General features: G+C 36.3%; 1 protein-coding gene and 1 long non-coding RNA gene across 3 annotated transcripts in view; one reads left to right on the forward strand and one right to left on the reverse strand.

Annotated features, from left to right (window-relative positions):
* Positions 1-229: 229 nt before the first annotated feature.
* LOC103884414 overlaps positions 230-20,299 on the reverse strand; it is a 43,889-nt gene continuing 23,819 nt past the window's right edge. The window contains exons 5-6 of the long non-coding RNA XR_002522089.2: positions 6,173-6,307; positions 230-1,850 (exon numbers count right to left, since the gene is read on the reverse strand). This is a non-coding gene — a long non-coding RNA (uncharacterized LOC103884414). The remainder of the gene's footprint in view (positions 1,851-6,172; positions 6,308-20,299) is intronic.
* Positions 7,519-19,457, forward strand: LOC110743282. 2 transcript variants are annotated; one of them, XM_021938567.2, is made up of 2 exons: positions 7,519-7,697; positions 13,713-17,229. In XM_021938567.2, exon 2 carries the CDS (start codon positions 13,753-13,755, stop codon positions 14,959-14,961), a length of 1,209 nt encoding a protein of 402 aa, XP_021794259.1. In that variant the 5' UTR covers positions 7,519-7,697; positions 13,713-13,752; the 3' UTR covers positions 14,962-17,229. The 2 variants fall into 2 exon arrangements, with proteins under 2 accessions (XP_021794259.1, XP_021794258.1); XM_021938566.2 differs by having other exon boundaries at positions 7,647-7,697; positions 13,713-19,457.

Below are 20,299 nucleotides of genomic sequence, written 5' to 3' on the forward strand. Positions count from 1 at the left end.
GACACAAACTCATCCTTTTTTATGGCTGCATAGTATTCCATGGTGTATGTGTGCCACATTTTCTTAATCCAGTCTGTCACTGGTGGACATTTGGGTTGATTCCAAGTCTTTGCTATTGTGAATAGTGCCGCAATAAACATATGTGTGCATGTGTCTTTATAGCAGCATGATTTATAATCCTTTGGGTATATACCCAGTAATGGGATGGCTGGGTCATATGGTACTTCTAGTTCTAGATCCTTGAGGAATCGCCATACTGTTTTCCATAATGGTTGAACTACTTTTCTAAAATTTAAACACACAGGAATTTTTAAACTGAATTCCCATTAAAACCCCACATGAAAAGAAGTATATTGTAACATCTAGCCTTTATTGGCATGGACATTAAGAAAAGGGTGGGAGGGCATAGAACGATTTATTCTGGGTGACGGGATCATTCATACACCAAACCTCAGTGACATACAATTTACTCATGTAATAAATCTGAATATGTACCTCCGAACCTAAAATTAAAAAGGAAAAAAAGAAAAGGGGGATAATCAGAGATGCACAAATTCAAATTGAACACACCATGTAACCAGGTGCTACCCAGACGAAGAACTACAACAAGCCAGAAGTCTCTCACGTTTTCCCTTCCAGCCATTTTCCCTGAACAAAAGATAAACACCATTCTGACATTTATCACTTCATTTCTGAGCTGCAGATCTCCATTTTCAATTGCTTTTGAACCGAACATAGATACCATGGAAACATCTCAAATGCTACATGTTTGAAAAGGAGTGTTATCTGTTATCTTTGCCCCCTACCTCCACAGTCTCTGCCTCCTGATCCCCTCTCCATTAGCATCTATCATCGACTCAGCTGCCCAAGCTACAAATCTCAGCACTATCTTCAACTCCTCTTCTTTATCTCCACTATTCGATTGTTTCTTTCCTATTATTTTACTTGGTTTTTTAAAAATGATACTTTCTTTTTATCCAAACTTATCCTTTCTGAGCTTTATAATGTCTGATTTATATTGGGTATGTAATGGTCTGCAAACTAGTCTTCCTGTTTCTAATTAATCTAATTTCTTCTCCTCATGGTAAAGATCAAGAACAGCTGGAACATTAAGGCTATCACAATAAAGCAACATGACTGGTGCCAAATGAGCTATACAGAAAGCAAAAAATAAGGTCTGGGAGCTATTAATACCAGGAAACAATATTTTATATGGCCTTTAAATTTTTAGCTTTATCTTTATTAAGATGAATAACTACCAGAGGCTTTGAGCAAAAGAGTGATATAATCTCACATTTAAAAGAAACACTATAGCTGCCTTTGATGATAACAGAGAGTGGAAACAGGAAACTAGTTGAAATACTAATGCAAGTAATCAAGGTCAAAATTGATGGCTGCTGGACCAGGATGGGAATAGTGGTGGAGCTATGAGAAATAGGTTCTAGATATATTTTGAAGGCAGAGCCATTAATATTCGCTCAATGACTGGATTGTTGAGTACGCAACAGAGTAGGTAAAAATGACTCTAGAATTTTTGACTGATAATTGAAAGGATTAAGTAACTATTAGTCTGCTCGGGCTGCCAGGACAAAATATCATAGACTGGGCAGCTTAAACAACATAAATTTATTTTTTCACAGTTCTGGAGATTACAAATCCAAGAGCAAGATGCTGGCTGATTCAATTCCAGATGAGGGATCTCTCTCTAGCTTGTAGGCAGCTTCTTTCCTGCTGTGTCTTCATATAGAATTTCCTCCAATACCTTCTAACAGTCTTATCTCCAAGTACAGTCACATTGAGGGTTACGATTTCAACACATGAATTTTGGGGGGACACAATTCAGTTTATAGCTGTTGCCAACAAATGAGATTGGAAAAACTATGAGAACACTTTTTAGGATGATATTGGGAGTATATCAGAAGTTTTGTTCAGATATGCCATAGATCTACCTATTGACAGCCAATTGTCTCTATTAAGTAAAAAGGTAGGTATAATATTCTGGAATTGAAGGCAGATGCCTGAGCTGGAGATATTAATTTGACAATTATTATCATTTCAATTATATTTATATTTGGATATGTATAACTAAACAAATTCATCAAGGGGGTATTAATAGAGAAGGGAGGAGATTCAAAGGCTGAACCATGGAATGCTTCAGATGGAAGGGAAGATACAGAGAAAACAACAAAGATATGTGAGAAAGAAGGTGAGTGAAGTTGATAAAAGAACAAGATGGAAACCAACTGAAGAAAATGTTTCATGAAGGAAGGCAGGACCAACTCTGTCAAATGCATGGGTAAGTAAAATGAGGTCTTAAAATGACAGCTTGATTCAACAGTACAAAGCCTTGAGCAATTCAAAGAGAACTACTAGAGCAGTTTAGGTAGAGTAGGAGAAGTAGCCTTTTGAAGTAGACTGAAAAGAAAGGGAAGGAGAAACTTGAGACAAGTTTTTGGAGTGGCTTTGTTATAAAAGCAAAGAAATCAAACAGTTTCTAGAGGGGGAAGTAAAAGGCAAGAGGAAAAAAGGTATGTTTTTATATTTTATCTTAAGGTAAAAAAGAGCAACATGTCTATATGTTGATAATGAGCCAACAAAAAGGGATAAATTAATAAACAGGAGATATAGGGTTTCTGAAATGATGTCTTTGAATATACAAGAGGGATCTAGTCTGAAATGGAGGGCTTGAAGTTAGGCCTACCTTTAGAGAATTCATCTATGCTAATTGAAAGGCAGATAAAAAAATGTAAGAATTCAGATTATAGGGGAAATGGAAATAGGGTAGTAGAGCTTGTGAATGTTATTTTTTTATTTCATCTATTTACTCTTTTATAAAATAAGGAGCAAGATCACCAGCTGAGAGTGAGGATGGGGAAAAGGTGTGGAAACTTGAAGAGAGAGAAGCTATAAGAAGAAGACTGAAAAAGAATGGATTAGAGGTCAGGCACGGTGACTCACGCCTGTAATCCCAGCACTTTGGGAGGCCGAGGTGGGAGGATCACCTGAGGTCAGGAGTTTGAGAACAGCCTGGCCAACATGGCAAAACCCCGTCTCTACGAAAAATACAAAAAAATGAGCAGGACATGGTGGCATGCACCTGTAGTCCCAGCTACTTGGGAGGATGAGACAAGAGAATCGCTGGAACCCGGGTGGCAGAGGTTGGCAGTGAGCCGAGATCATGCCACTGGACTGCAGCCTGGGCAACAGTGCGGGACTCTGTCTCTATTTTAAAACCAAATGGATTAAAGAACTTTAATATAATTACCAATCAGCATTAATAGGTGCCTTGAATTCATGATGAAGCGTAGTTTTAGTTTTCTCTGGGTATAGGAAGTAAGTAAATGAAGAATTAAATTTACTCTGGATAGATATTTTGCCAAGCAAGCACAATAAAGTAAAAACAAAATGAGGGAATTAATAGTATATGCAGGCGTGAGATTATAATGATTGTTCATGAGATGTAAAGCAAATAAGGACTCAGAGGGTGTAAGGAAGAGTGAATAGTTAATAGAATTGATGGATTGTAGGTCCTTGTGAGTTAAAGAATTATTAAAATCAGGGTACCAGAGAAGGTTGGAAATTGAATTTTTTTTAATATGGATTATTAGTAGTGGCATTTTAAAATATGGGCATTGGAATGTGTGGTTACGAGAGTGGACAATCAGTGTACATGAGAAAAGAAGGTCAAGGAACTGAGATGACAAAATAATGAATGAAACCGCCTTTCATGTGAACATTGAAATCACTATGAATTGAGAAAAGAATGATATAAAGAATAGTTACAGTGAGCCACGAAGTAAAATCTTTACAGGAAGAAAGAAAATGGTTTGAGCATCACTAGATTACTAATTGGACATGTCATGGGAGGTATACAATGATACAAGAGTCCAAGCTGGTGGAAGTTTGGAGACAGACACAAAACAGTCCAAAGCATTAGTAAAGAACAAGGAAGATACCTAACTCACCTCCAGGCTTAAAGGTATAAAACCATCAAAAATAAAAGAGGCTAGACTTAAAATGGTTACAGGTAAATTCATGTCTTCAGGTTGTAAGAGCTAGATTTTAGGCATTTTAAATCTCTGAAGACGGAGGAAAGTCTTTAGCAGTTAGTGGAAGGTAAGAAATTAGTATAGAACAGGATTTGCAGAGCACTTTTGGAAATACATTATGAGAGATGCATAGTGACTGGGAGACTGCCTCTTCTTATGGTGACTGAGATAAGCAGAAATAAAGGGCATAATGAGATTAGTCTTGATGGTCTCAAAGCAGATAATGGTGCTGAATGTGGGGCTTGGAAGGAATGGAAGTCTTGAAGTCTTGAATTCACTCTTATATTGTGATTTTAAGGACAAGTAATTGTCAGTCTTACTCCAAGTGTATAAGAATCACTTTTGACCCCAGTGAGTACAGTGACATGGGAGAGGGAGAATTTACTTGAATCAGAATTCTCAGGGCTTCCTTTAGAGCCCTGTTTATCTTACTCTTGACACCAGTCAATTGATGTTAGCAAGAAGCATGGAATCAGATATTCCCCTTTCTTAACCCCAGTTAGCACTGAAGAGTTCTTGTCTCTGTGCTGTTGTTCTTGCCTTTTACTTACACATAAAAAGTCCTTTCTAACCCAACTCCAGGTCTCAAAACTTACCCAAGCTTCAAAATTAAGAACATTTCCAAAAAAATGATGATTTCTACCTCTGTTGAAACCCCCAAATTAAAATGTTTTGATTATGTAACTCATTGGTCAGATTTTGCCTATCTTGCTCCCAAATACGTCACTTGGGTTCTTGGAGCTGAACCTTAAAGTTAATAGGCACTCAATTAATATTCAAATGAATAAATAAATGGCAATGAATATGGCTATCATATACAAACTTTTCCTCCTAGAATAGATTATAAATTCTTTGAGGATAAGCATTATATCTTCTGCTTCTCTACTTCCACAAGTGCCTTTCACAAACACTGGATAGGTAATTGTTGAATTGATAGGCATTCTTATTCATGAAACATGTGGTACTGGTGAACTTGGAAATTCAATAAAACAAAATAAGCATTCTGAAATCTATGCCTGGGAGCTTATAGGAATCACAGCTAGATGAGGACAACATCCTCTGTTTCCTAATCTGTAGCTCCTCCTCTATATTATTTTAATACATGAAAATGCACTGGTGTTAACCTACCTGAGCATCGCAAGGGACACTTTCCAGAAATAGTGACTCAATCATAAACTGGAAAGCATGTGGGAATATAAATTATACAGAAAAAAATGTAATAAGCCATTCACCTCATTGAAGGTGTGAATAGGATTAGGACTTCTTGGACAATTAAAAAAAGAATTTCAATATGAAATGTTTTTTTTAACATACAAAACCTTGATTTTATTGTGCCAGATTCTATTTGAAAACCACAAGGTGCGAATTTTAGCTATCTTAGATCTTACAAGGATGAATTAGTGACAGCAAGGTATTCTGTGTCTGAAGCTGGTGGCTTACTTGAAAAGACATGCAAATGTTATCTCCGATTGAATGAGCATTCCATGCTTAAGCACACATGATTGCACTGGCTTTCCAACAATTACGTTATTTCTTTGAAGAGCAATATCTAATGTCATGAGAATGGTATTTCCAAGCTACTAAAGTGATAACATTGTAATTGTTCAACTCATAACACATTGCCTTTGATCTGAAGGTGATTATTATATACATAGATGCTTTATAGGTGCCTGATTGAAAAAACAATCCAGTGACTGGCTTGCATATAATTTTGGAGATACGGTATTTGTTCCAATGTGTAATAAAAGAAAGTCAACTACAGAAAGGTATTAAGATGAGCCAGAAGATAGGGAAAGATAGGAAAAATTGAAGAAGCCTTAAAAAAATGACAAAATATTTGACCTCATTCGTTTTTCCAGCTGGTAAGATTCATATATCACAATCATTAATGAATTTTAGGGTTACATTATGTGAAAGAAGTATATGGATTTTTTAAAAGTTGCATATATTATAAATTAAATTTTTGGTGTATTGAAATGGGAAGCGATAACAAGCCAGTTAGGTTCAGATTGAGTCTCTACATTGTCTGATAAAAGTACTGTTGCACCATGCCTTACATAGAAATAGCTGAAAATCACTAATACCTTAAACTCAGATTTTTATGGAAGTTTTAGAGTACATACCAATGGATCATCTCAGCGAGTGACTCAATAGGTGCAATATGTTTTTGTTTGTTTCATGTAAACAGACAATTCTCTTCAGAAACTGGAGATAAAAGTTCGTCAGTGTAAGTTTACTGAGCAATCAGCAAGGTATCTCTATAAATTATACAGAAAAAAATGTAATAAGCCATGTAATAGTCTATTAAATAGCCTTTAATTTTTTCTTCTCATATATTATAAATATATTTTTCAAACACTCAACCAAACGTAATTCTGTCCTTTAAAAAACCACAGCCTAGTAGAGTGAATTCTCATGTAAACTAATAAATGGCCATAGATGTAAAATGCTATTATAGTGAATCCAAATTTTGCACTGGAAGCAGAGGAAGAAACAAATTTTAAAAAGTAAAATGACACTAGAGCTAGAGCATTAACATTTAGAAGGCTTCATAATATTGAAAATATGAGCCTTCCCCCTTTCAATTTGAAGATAAGCTAATACGTTCACTCTGTACCTAAGAGCTGCATGCACAAAAGACAACAGACATTTCTTATCCTCTCTTTTGTTAGGGGATTAACTCAGAAGCAATCCTTTATATGTGAAGCTTTTTCTCTCCCCCACTGCAATAAAGGAGGAAGAAAGAGGAAGCTGTGTTTCTCTCTGAGATTTAGGCTTTCTCAGCCTGGATTTCATCTTCATGCATTGCTGAACAAGGCTGATTTGGTGAAGAGTTAATGCTAGAAGGCAGCTGAAGGACAGACTCCTTTGCAAGGTAAATACTAGAATAAATCAGAATGTTTGGAGCCATTCTTTTTTCAAACACCTACCCTTTCTTAAAACACTTTTGTATAGGGATCTAATTGGGTAGACTTTGTTAACTTATATCAAAATAGTCTCCTAAAAACATGCAACAGATGAGTAATAATTGTAAATGTGAAAATAAGTATTCTTTTCCTCACTGAAGTGTTCTGTCAAAAATCTATTTGTTAGTTATATTGTTTACTTCTTGATACTCTATAAGCTATAGAAAACAGTCAAAATTCTTCCTACTTTTGCTGATGAGATAAAATGGAATGGGCCTTAGCAAATTGAGTATTCCGCATACTATCATTTCTAACAATGCACTAGAAATACCTGGATATTGTCTTTATCTTATTAAGTTGATATTTTAGTTAATGTTAACAATAATAAAACATAATCCCAGACTATATAAGGAGCTTAAACAAATCTACGGGAAAAATATCTGATAATCTGAACAAAAAATAGACAAAAGATTTGAATAGACACTTCTCAAAAGACATACAATTGGCAAAAAGGCATATGAAAAGGTGCTCAACATCACTGATCATCAGAGAAATGCAAATCAAAACTACAATAAAAATACAAATTATTTCTAGTATTTTTTAAATTGTCATTTATAATAACTCAGTGGATTAATCTAACAGAGAATAATCTTACACCTTACTTTCAGGGAATAAATCACAAGACAAGATGAAGATCGTAGTCCCAACTGTGACCATCTTAAATTTTGTGGTTTACTTCCCGGTAAGTTTCAGTATTTTGGATAATAGTAATTAGATGCAGGGAAAAAATTAATACTTAGATCATCAGCTTACATTTAATGCAAGAAAAAACATTTTGCTAAATAAAACATCATTTTTTTAGTATTCTATTTTGTATTCATACCCTTCTTTTAAAATTAATTATATACACAATGAAGTAAAGATAAGAGAAGTTATAATGTATGGTAGTATAGGATTTGAATGAGGCTTCTCTATGCATTTCATATTATAAGAGATTCCTTACTAAAAGTTTGCCATGGAACATCTGAATTTATACTCACAGAAGGTACTCAAGCCTAACATACATATCAGCTGTTGCTTTTTACATTGATATTGTGTATTTCTAACTTAATTAGTTTAACACTCAATGGATACGGAAGAAAGCAGAGGCTTTCACAATGTTGCTTTATTTGATCAATTTAATGCTGTATATTCATTTCAGACTTTTAGTAAAATATCTGCTGGGGGAACCTCCCAAAAGTGTTGTACCTCTTCCTCTTTAGTTTAATGGGAGTCAGGAAATACACAGTCAGACAAATCAAGATTTGTCTGCCAATCTGTCTTTGTCCTCATCAGACAACTATCCAGCAAGTTCAGTCTCATCCATCCTAAAAACAAACAAACAAAAAATCTGCACCTACAAAAGATTCAGACAGCTACTCAGCATCTACTCTACTCAGCATCTACTGATGGAGTAAGAAGGCTCTCTGGATTCCTTTCAGAGAGAAACCACTCAGACAGCCTTCAAGTCGACTTATATAACTTTCTTCCATTTGGAGATGATACACTAAGTAACTCTATAGCGAACCAGATTTCAACTAGTTTTGCTCATGTCAAGGGTACAGTAGGCAACTCAACTCAGGCGGAGGTTTCAAAGAGCAAAGCTTCATCTTCCTCTGATGCTATGCAAGAGAATTCTGCTGCCAGTACCACAATTTCCAACTTGGCACCCAACTCCCATATAACACAGAACAGGATGACTTTTTCTGGGGGAAAGAGTATTGCAAAACCTGTATCCATGACCACCTACCAGTACAAGTCTGATTCCACTGCTATTTCTCACTTTCAGGCAGACTCCAAAGCAACTCAGAGTCTTGAGCCCTTCTTCCCATCCACTGGCAGATCTAAACCATTCTTTGCCCCTTATCCTGCTGCATACATCCAAAATGCTAAAAATGAGTTCACTCCCTCAGTAGATGAGAATACCATTGCCATACCAAATACAAACAACCTCCTTGGAACTGGTACCACTACTCATAAAGAAGAGGTAGGACCAGACGGTATGTTCTGTTTTTATACCACAGCCCTTATGGCAGGAGGCAATACTGCAAAAATCGATGCCACAGACATTCTACAAGAAGATTATACAGCTCTGCTTGATGTGCCTGATCTGGAGGACAACAACATAATTATCACTGATACTACTTACATGGAAATATATATCAGAACTGCGAACAATGAGCCTGACCTTCCAAAGAAAGACAATTCTATTGTAATTGAGACCACAAATATAAAGAATGATGGTAGAACTACAGTTACTGCTCAAGTACCTAGCATTTCCTTTGCAAAAAATAGCAATGACTTTGAACCTATTCCTATTCTGAATAATTATGACAAGTCTGATACCAAATCTGTCATGATTGCCACTGATATTGATAAAGCTATTTCCAATATCAATCCCACTGATACTACAAATTATCCTCTTAATGTATAAGAAAAGCAATAATGTTGTCAGTAATTTCACTGACATTAAAACAATGACAGATGTAGCTAAATATACAATGATGTGCGGTACTTAATGATTTCTAAAACAAACAGCACCACCTCTACAAAGCATTACAGTAACCCTAACACTGTAGAGTCAATTACTAACACTGACAGTAACTTTAAAATAATTTGACCTTTAAAGGAAGGTACAATAATAGAAGACAGACACACTGTTCAGATGGAAAACATCACGATACCTAACAATATCAATATTGCTGAAGCAATTGAATCTAAAGCAAATGACTCAATAAGTATCATTCTAATATACCTTCCAATATATATCTCGAAACTGATAGGGACAATTTTAAGTCTGTGAGCACTTATGGAACTGAGAATGTTATTTCCATGGTCAAAGAATTTGCAAATAAGAACCAAGATGATACAGTTATAGAAGTCATCTTTATTCATCCAAACACTTCACCAGCAGAAATTAGAAGAAAAGTTTACTCTCTTCATCCTGATGGAGATTATGCCAAAACAGCAGGAAACAAAATTACTCTCCTTCCTGACAACTTTGATGTGTTCGATCTCCTATTCAAATATAAAATAATGCTCTTTACAATGGACAGCAAAAACTTCATTAACAAAAGAGGTGATGATAGAATCTCCTCCACAATAACTGCAAATGACACCCAAACCAAAATGGACTCTGAAAGAACTACTGTACCTAAAACATCCAGTTTCCAGAACAGTATCATCCCTATGATTTCTGTCACTCACCCTGCAATTGTTGAGTCTGTTCATTTTAGTAAAGACAGTGAAGCTGGCATGACATCAGCCTCAAAGGTCAGTATTATCTCTTCAGATAAATCTACTAACTCTGTGAAGAAAAGAATTAGTGTTTCTACTAATGACAACAACGCTGGTGGTGTTGCAGGTCCTAATCCTGAAATAGACATTTTTATGAACAAAGGACACACTCTTCCATCAGTAGCTGAATCATTTAAACTAATGCTTAATGCCCCAGATATTGAAGCTCAACCTTCTCTGCTAATTAAAGATGACTCTTTGACTGGTGCCTGGATGAAAATGTTAGATTCTGTAGCTGAAAATTCTTATCTCACTCATGATGCCATTATATACAATAAGGTATCAGTAGACCCTCTATTCCATTTCAGTCTAATTACAGCTGGTTTCGCCTCTCCCAATGATGAACACAGTGCCACTGCCAGTGCAAGTAAGAGGACCACACATATGACTGGCAGCTCTGAACTAATAATTAATAAAGCCATCATGGCAGAAGGAAGAGCCACTGTACCTATTGCCTCCCTACCTGCAAAGATGTCTGGTATTCTTACTCCAAGAAACCCATTTATAGGTTTGATAGACAAAGAAATGGTTAATGAAGATGAATCACTCCCTATACAAAAGTAGAATCTGTAATGGAAGAAGATGCTGTTTTTCAAATTAAAAAAACCTTCCTTTTTTTTTAAATTTATTTTTTATTATTATTATACTTTGAGTTCTAGGGTACATGTGCATAACGTGCAGGTTTGTTACATATGTATACTTGTGCCATGTTGCTGTGCTGCACCCATCAACTCGTCAGCACCCATCAACTCGTCATTTACATCAGGTATAACTCCCAATGCAATCCCTCCCCCTTCCCCCCACCCCCCTCCCCCTGATAGGCCCCGGTGTGTGATGTTCCCCTTCCGGAATCCAAGTGATCTCATTGTTCAGTCAGCCATCTGGATGCCATAGTGAAGGTCATGGAATAAGCCGTGCTAGGCACTAAAGGAAAACCTAATTAACTGACATCTGGTTTGCATAGCAACGGTCATGTGTAATCCTGAGTTATGAACCTATCAGAATTTGATTAATTGTTCTGCCTCTGTATCCTTGCTTTCGCACCACTGTAACTGTAAGCCTGCTTCAAGCTAGCCCACTCCCTTTTGAAGTGTGTATAAAAGTCAAGTGCTATCTTTGTTCTAGGCCCAGTTTTCCAGATGTAAGTCTGAGTACACTCAATAAAGATCCTCCTGCTTTAAAAAAAAAAAAAAAAAAAAAAAAAAAAAAAACCTTCCACCTGCACACAATTGCAAGTACCTCAAATCAGAAGACAGTGGCTTTGAAACGAGTGGATTTGCGGCTGCTGATATCACAAAGTCTCTATTGCAATTTAGTATTGTACCTACTGCTGAAATAACAATAAGTGACAGAGACCTTACTACTCCTGGGGAAGCAAATGATATTATATATGATGTCACTAATCCTACAGGTGACAAAATACACTTTAAGCCAATCACTCCCGAAACAATGGTTAATGGTTTAGGTGAAAGTGCAGCAGTGAAACAGAATGTTAAAGCAGTAGATGGCACTGTGTTCCTTCCACCTAGTGATTCTATCCCCCAAACTTAAAGAATGTATTACCCTAGACTTCCTAGCTTATGCTATAATGTAATCACTGATAATTCACTTACTGTCACCAGAAAGAACCCAAATGTTTCCTGGAACACCATCAAACACAAACCATTACTTTTCACAATGGACAAGTCAGAGCCTACTGATTTCTGAGATGCCTATCAATCTCCTATTGCCATCACTTCAAGCAATGTTAAGAGACTAGCCAATAAAGGCAAAATGGTTGAGACCAAAATAAATATCCCTCTTGCTATCCCTATTGGAGCAGATGACATTTCTTATGTGGATAAAAACACTAAAGTTGCAACAAACTTGGCTTCAATAGCTGCCACCTCACCAATAAAGAAAGATATTCTGACCTTGAATGAAGTTAATACTCATAATAATAAACCCAATAAACTAGGACATGGCCTTAACAGTTCCAGAGAAAATCCTATTGTATCTAGAGATGATGGTACCTTATTAATTGCTAATTCCTCTACCATTATGAAGTCTGTTGCCCCTTCCATTCATTCTCAAGCAATAAACCTTGTGAAAAAAAGACCCTTTGGCAGATATTATAGTACCCAAAACTTATTATAAAATAACTTATTATAAAATAAAACTTATTATAAAATAAAACTTATTATAAAATAAAAACTTATAAAATAAAACTTATTATAAAACTTATTATAAAATAAGCCTATCCCAGTAGCTTTGACAGTAGCCATCATCACTGCCTCTCAACAAAATGACACTGTATTTCATATCCCAAGAAATGAATTGGAAAATTTTTTCAAAGAAGATATAATATTGAACTATGAAGCAAGTTCCCAAAATGAGGTAAGCATTATGGTAGAAGAAGAAGACACACTTGAAGAAGGAAATGTCAGGGATTATATTTATGCTATACCTATTGCAGGTGACAATGTTCCTAAAGGTAACAACTTGTCAGTTGAACAGTATTCTGTCAACTCTAATACATATGACTCCACTGCATTCAGAGGAACAACCAAAGGCAGAGCTGACCAACCTGAAATTGAGAATTCTCCATCATCTTATAAGGCTGAAATCTCAAAACCTCTACTTGGAAAATTTACTCCCAAGGTTCAAAGAAAAGTGATTGTAAGAAATAGTAACAGTGGTTCTGATCATGATACATTCTTTGGTGGTGATAGACTTCATTCAATAATGAAAGAAAATGTCCCAGAAGGATATATCTATCCTCTTGAAAGAGACTCTACCATTACAACATGAGATTTTATTATTCCAATGAAAAATAATGTAAATCCTGCTCTGGAAGGTACTGCGTTACTCAGTAAAGGAACTTTCAACAATCATTATTCATTCTATACTGATGAGCAAAGTGATCCAGCAACAGAAAAAGACAAAATTGCTACAGGCAGCATAACAAACTCTCATATAGGCATCATACTGTGACTTCCTTCACTGTTGTTCCTTCTAAAGACATAAATAAGGAAAATTATTACCATGTATCTGAAATAGGCACTCCTCTTTCACTGGGATATGAGAACAAAATAAGAGATGATTCCCTTATTTTTCAGCTTGGGACTACTCTGGCAAAGAAAAATAATGTGGATAATATGGATTTGGTAACCATGGAAACTGATGAAAGTGGCTCTGAATGTAATTCAAATAAGTATGTCTTTGAAATAGAAAATGAAGAAAATAGCCCTATTGTAAACACTATTTCATTTACACATAGGCCCAATAGATTTATATCGCACATACCCTTCTCTAATGATGAGGCCTCAAGGAGTCTTCTGTATCAAATAACTCACCCTGAATTTGAAACTAGGGAAAAATACCAAATCATTATCATCAAAGAAGAAAACTCTGACTCTAATATTGTTGCCTCTTCTTTCAGAGATTATACCAAAAACTTCAACACTCAGCATCCAAAAACCATGGCTCCTTCCCTAATTGATGCAGGTGAGACTTCTTTTCCTGAGTTTCTAGAAAGAACATCTGCAGGAAAGGACACTCTAAGTGCAGATGATGCCATCATCATTCCCCCTGAAGTTTCTGGTTTAGAGAATGAAAAAATCAAGTATTTATTTGTACCTCACATGGAGACAATTGTTACCATGGGAGGGGGCAGGACATTGGGTGCTGTCCCTACTGATCATATTGTGGTAATTACCCCCATAAAAACTCAAGGTCATTTCTACAGGAAAGGCATTTCATCCAATATTCCTAACACAGCTGCCCTGGAGTTGGCAGACATCATCACATTGGAGAAAACCAAAGTCAACGAATATGAAATGGATTTAGCTGAAGTGACTCCTTCAGAGGGTCATAATAATCCATTGGCTCAGGACGTTGCCTACCAAGTGGAGACTATCTCTGATGTCAGTAAAATTACCAACAGTATAATCAAAGTAAATTCAATTACTTCTCTTAATCCGGTCAATGTCACCAAAATGCCACCAAAGGCCAGCATTGTTTCACTTAATGCCCCTTCCTTTGAGTCTGACAGCAATGACAATAATGTCACTACCATGCCTAAGGTAAATGGTGTCAGCTCCATACAATTAAGATTTCTATTAATTCCCTATCAAAACATAACTAGAATGACATTTCCTCTTGGTGAAAATGGTGAATCTTTATCTGACACATTGGTGACATTAGAGGTATCAGAGCCACTGGGAGAACACTCTACCATCACCAATCAAAACTGGGAAATCACCAAAGCACAAAGTACCTTTCAGCCTTTTCCTATGGTCTTTCCTTTTCCTCTGGTAGATCCTGCTACTTTTTCAGAGAAACCCAAAAATGTAACCACTGACATACCTCCTGGTGAAAATGAGGTCATTAATGATAAAACTAACACCAGGGTCTTTTCACCTAATATGGTCCTTCAACCTGTAATCCACAAAAATGATGGAATAAATAAAACTTCTAACTGTGATGTAGATCAAGCAGTTATTAAATTTTCTGCAAAAGAAATTGCTACTGCAGGAACTAAGGCTAATGCATTCCTCAGTAGCAATAAGGCTGTTGCAGAAGATGAATCCTATACTTCTGAAGCCAATATTCCAGTGAACTTAAGAGATGTAAATGCAGTGGGAGTTGATCCTTTCATCCTTAAGCCTGACGCTGCTTCTGCTGAATAGAAAGCACCTGAAAATTCCAAAGAAACATTTTACCTTGCTTCCACAATGAGCACAACAAAGCAAAGATTGGGGTTAGGGGCTCATTTTCTCCTGATAATGATTACTTAGAGAGGTCCATCACAAACTCTTATGATAAAGTGTATCAACTACCTCTGAAATCAACTCCTGCCCACTAATTTTATTGGAATCTGTAATTCTGAACTTGCTCCAACACTCATTATAGGAGAGAGCAACATAAAAATGACTTGATGACTTTATCATATCTAATGATATAATTGGTCTGTCTGACAAAGAAACCATTTCACCTGACAATATCATCTTTATTGAAGACATGAACAACATTATAAATGTAAAGAGATATGTAGCTTCTGTAGAAAAAGATAATGTAATCCATATAAAGTAATTTCTTCCACAAATGACTTTTCAACAGAGCCAGATGTGTTTTTTCCGACAGGAGAAAACAATAGAAATAATATGGATCTAATTACCACTGGACTTGATGATGGTTCTCTGGACTATGTGTCAGAGAGAAATACATTTTATATTGGGGGAGAAGGAAAGACTCCCAAATCAAAAATACCTACCTTTGCTCAAGAAAAAATCTACGGAGAATTTGGATCTCATACTCCCTTATCTACTGCATATGTCACTGAGAATCCATTGAAGGGAAATCCTGCAGAACTCAAAACTAAACAAAAATACCAAATGTTGAGCTCCAGAGAAGTAAACCCTGATTCTGACAAAGGTTATTTATTTCTCAAAGATTATATTGCCAAGCCCTATAGAAAGTCACCCAGAACAATGATTCACCCACTAGTAGATGAAAATAGAAATTTTTCTCCAAAGTTTTCAGATGATAAAACTCTGGAAGGCAGCTACCCAAATGGAAGTGGCATCATCATTATTCTTTGTGAAGGTAAACAGATTGAACATATCACATTCCAGATCCAGGAGCAATGGTAACCAAAGGAGAAAGCAAGACATTGCCAAATGAAATCACTGATCTCACCATGAGCTCAACTCCGGTTGAGAACAGAGAACACTCCTACAGGAGAAACACCTCATCCACTGCTTTTAACATCCTGAAGAGAGCCAAACCCCTCATGTCACCCAACTCTGAGTATAATAAGAATAAAACTTTCAAGGCAGAGAGTTACCATTCACAGGATATCACTATTCCTTCAGTTGCAATGTCAACCTTGCATTCAGTTAACGTCAACCTTGATAATGAACTTCCCTTTGTTGATGAAGATTCTGAGGCTAAAAAACACAAGGACTCAACATCTTCTTCACTGATGGAAACGACTTACATTATGGCTGATACTACTCCTTTTTTCCATGAGAACAGTTATGAAGGGAGTGATTATATGCAATCTGATGAATATAATGTATTGTCTACAGAATTCCCATTTCTACAAACAACTGAAAGTACAATCCTCAGCCCTAACGCCTTTACTGACATTTCTGTCCTAATGAGGGGTAACTCCTTGGCTGACTCTTCAATGTCAATATCAGTAGTATCAGAGGCAGTGACAACATACCTTGATCTCATTAATGGAACTGGTATTTCAGAAAATCAGGTCCTTAAAATTCAAACAGACCTTCAGCCCCACTCCTCGGACCCAATTATTCCTTCTACAAGTTCAACAACTATTACCAGGAATGCAACAAACGATGATGCTGATTCATTATCCACTGTGAAGAGAGAAACTGTTGGGATTCTAAATTTAAGACAGATCCTCATCCTGTGGGTATAATCATGAGAATACTTTCACCCAAACAAATGCACCCTTTCCCTTCCAAAACAAAACAAAAAAAAATGGGTAAGCACTCTGTTGAGGAAGACACAGCTTCTAAATTCAACCTAAATCATGTTACAAATCATTCCAACTTTGGAAAAAGCACCTCCTTTAACCTTTGAGCCCAGCACGCTTTGGAAGAGCAATAACAGTGAGGAGGAGGAAGTCAATATTTCTGAAGCACACAAATTTTTTTAGGAAATTCAAGTACTTTGAAAGATAATTTTTTCACTGGCAAATTTAATATTTCTGCTGGACCCAAACTTCTTCCCAACTTAAAAAGAATCTTTTCTGCTGATCCCACCATGTCTGTGTAGAAGACTTGAAGGCTTAAATCTAACAACTTTGCTCCTCCAGATAAAGACACAGGCTCAGAAGTTTTGTTCCATAATTCTTCCACTAGATCACATGGCGGAGCATGGGAATCAACCCTTTCTCCTTCTGGTTTCACATCAACAGTGAGGTCATCTAAATATTTGGAACTTGATCCATTTGTCAAAATGAAAAATGATGCTACAACAAAGAATAATAATTTTCCATTTAAGGAAAGAAATACTTCAACTCATAAAATCATCCTTCCACCTGGTACCAATACTCTAATGACAGGAACATTGAATACTATTTTTAGTAAAAGATTTCCACACAGAATCTTTGTAGAGAAAGAGATAATCACTGAATATGAAGTAGTTCCTATTACAGAAAACATTTCAGATATTACCTTAGGTGAAAATATTCCAAATAATAACCATGTAATAAGCACTGTGCTTGATGACAGAGCTTTTGAGTATGTCACAAATATGTCCTGGAACCACAGGAGAGAAATTACAACCCTATTATTAAAAAAAACTGCTCTCACTTACAACCCCAAACTATTCGGATCTCATACATTCTACTCTAGTGCTGATGCCTCTGGACATCTATCTCAAGGAGCCCTAACTGTGACCAAAACTAAAGAAATACTGCAAAATTTAGTGTCTAGAGAGGAGTACAACAGTTCTGACCTTGATGATATTGTTCTCAAAATTTCCACCAGCAATTTGAGTTCTGAGGCTCCCAGCTCTATGACTCACCCCCTAACTCACACAAGTGAGAATTCTTACCAATTTCTAGATAAAACAATTCTGGGCAGGGACACCCTAAGAGAAGCTGGTATCATCACCATTGTCCCTGAAGACAAAAAGATGGAGTACACCTTTGTTCCAGACCGAGGAATAACAGTAACCACGGAAGAGGGAAGGATGTTCCCAGATGAAACCATGGATCCCATTGTGTTAAACTCTCCATCAAAAAATAAAAACCTGTTCTACAGGAAAGCCATTTCATCTACTATTTATAAAACTGATATTCAACATAAAGCAGAAAATATCTTACCATTCAGAGTAAACAATGTTGAAGGGAAAACTAATGTGACAGACATGACACACTCACAGGACATCAATTTTTCTCTGGCTGAGTTCATTGTCACCCCTGATAGTGAACTTCCCTTCATTGATGAAGATACTGAAGTTTTAAATAGCAGAGCTTCAATCTCTTTCTCACATATGAATGCAATCCTTACTGTGGATGATACTATTCCTCTCTTCACTGAGGGTGGTTATGAAAAAGGTAATTCTAGCCCACCTGGAGAACACAATGTTAGGTCTACAGGGTTCCTAGCTCTACGAATCCCTGAAAAAGTCATACTAATTCCTAAAGCATCAACAGAAAACCTTGAAATATCTGGTCCAGTAACAGTAACAAATAACCCCTTGATTAATTCTTCAATGGCATGGTCAGACATGCTTGAGACAATGAATGAATATGCTAATTTTATTAAAGGTAGTGATATTTTCATTATGAACCAAATGGACTTCAAGCCTCACTCCTTGGCCTCAACTAAATTTCCAACTGCAGACAATTCTACAAACAATGAATTTTTTTCACTATCTTCTGTAAACAGAGAAACTACCGACATTCCTAAAACTGAAACAGATCAAACAGATTCTGAACTTCAGAGAATAATAAAAGCCTTTTCTCCTTCAAGAATCTCTCAGCACAGGATCTATGAAGAAAGGAAAATAACCAGTCCCTCTGATCAAGACAATCCAGCTGCTAAATTTGATAAAATTCACATTACAAATACAACAGATCTCCGTCTAGCTATGGAGAAACCCCTTCCTTCAGTTACTGAGCATAATATCCTCTCCACAAGTGACAATAATGTGGAAAAGAAAGTTCATATTTCTGAAGCAGGTAATTTTCTTCCAAAAGATGCAAGTACATTGAAAGATAATTCTTTCCCTGTTAAATTTGATGTTACTTTTGCCAAATCTCAGATGCATCCCAATTTAAAAGGAATCTCTTCAGTTGATTCCATGTTAACTTTTCCAGAAGTATCTAGGTCTAATGATCAAAGCTCTTCTCCTGAAGTCACTACTAAAGAAGGGACCATTATACACACTCCCACTGGAACGTATGGACTACCATGGGAATCAACTCTTCTTCCTTCTAATTTCATAACGTTCATGAGTTCCTCTAAGAACTCTGAATTTAATCCAGTTGTCAAAATGAAAAAAGACACCACAACAACTAATAACAATATTATACCTGGAGAAAGGAGTTCTTCATCTGACAAATTCAAACTTTCAGCTACTACCATTATTTCAACAAAAGGTATGAAAAATATTGTTTATAATAGTAGATAAGGAGACAAGACATTTATAGAGAAAGATCCATCAATTGAAGTAGTTCCTTTTATAGAAAACAAGGGGCAGATGACACCCCTTTGGCAGATGGCAATATTCCAAATAATGAGAATATGATAACTATTATACCTGTCAACAGTGCCCTTGAATATGATGCAGATAACTATGTCTTTGTGCCAGTGGAGAAAAGAAGTGGTCCCCTTATAGAAGAGACCATAGTCACTAATAACTCCAATGCACTTGAGTCACATGAATTCTATGCCGGTGCTGCAGTCTCTAAACATTTTTCTCAGGGAACTCCAATTGATATCAGTACCAGAAAAAAAACAGGGTATCTTCATCTTCAAAGCGGAAAATCCTAACAATGATACTACTGTTCTCAAAGGTTCTACTGCCAGTTTTAACACTAAGACTCCAAAATTCATGATTTATTCTCTAACTGATCCAAGTTGGAATTTTTTGCCTGAATTTCTAGATGAAATAAATCTGAAAAATGGTCCTCTAATTGGAGACAACACCATCATCATTCTCCCTAAAAGCAAAAAGATGAAGCACCCTCTTGTTTTAGACCCAGAACTAATGTCAACAATGGGAGACAGCAAGATGTTCACAGCTGATTCCACTGATCCTGTCATGATCACCATTCCTACAGAATACAAGGACCTGTTCAACAGGGAAGGTGTTTCATCTGCTTTTTATAACAATGTTGCCACAAATGCAGCAAAGGCCACCACATCGGCCAGATTTGATCCCAATAAACTTAAAACAAATTTGACAGATGTACTCCATTCACAGAGCAGCATTATTCCTTTGATTGAGTTCAATGTCATTCCTGATGACGATCTGTCCTTCATC

The sequence above is a fragment of the Papio anubis genome, chromosome 3 (assembly GCF_008728515.1).
Source record: "Papio anubis isolate 15944 chromosome 3, Panubis1.0, whole genome shotgun sequence".
NCBI lineage: Eukaryota > Metazoa > Chordata > Mammalia > Primates > Cercopithecidae > Papio > Papio anubis.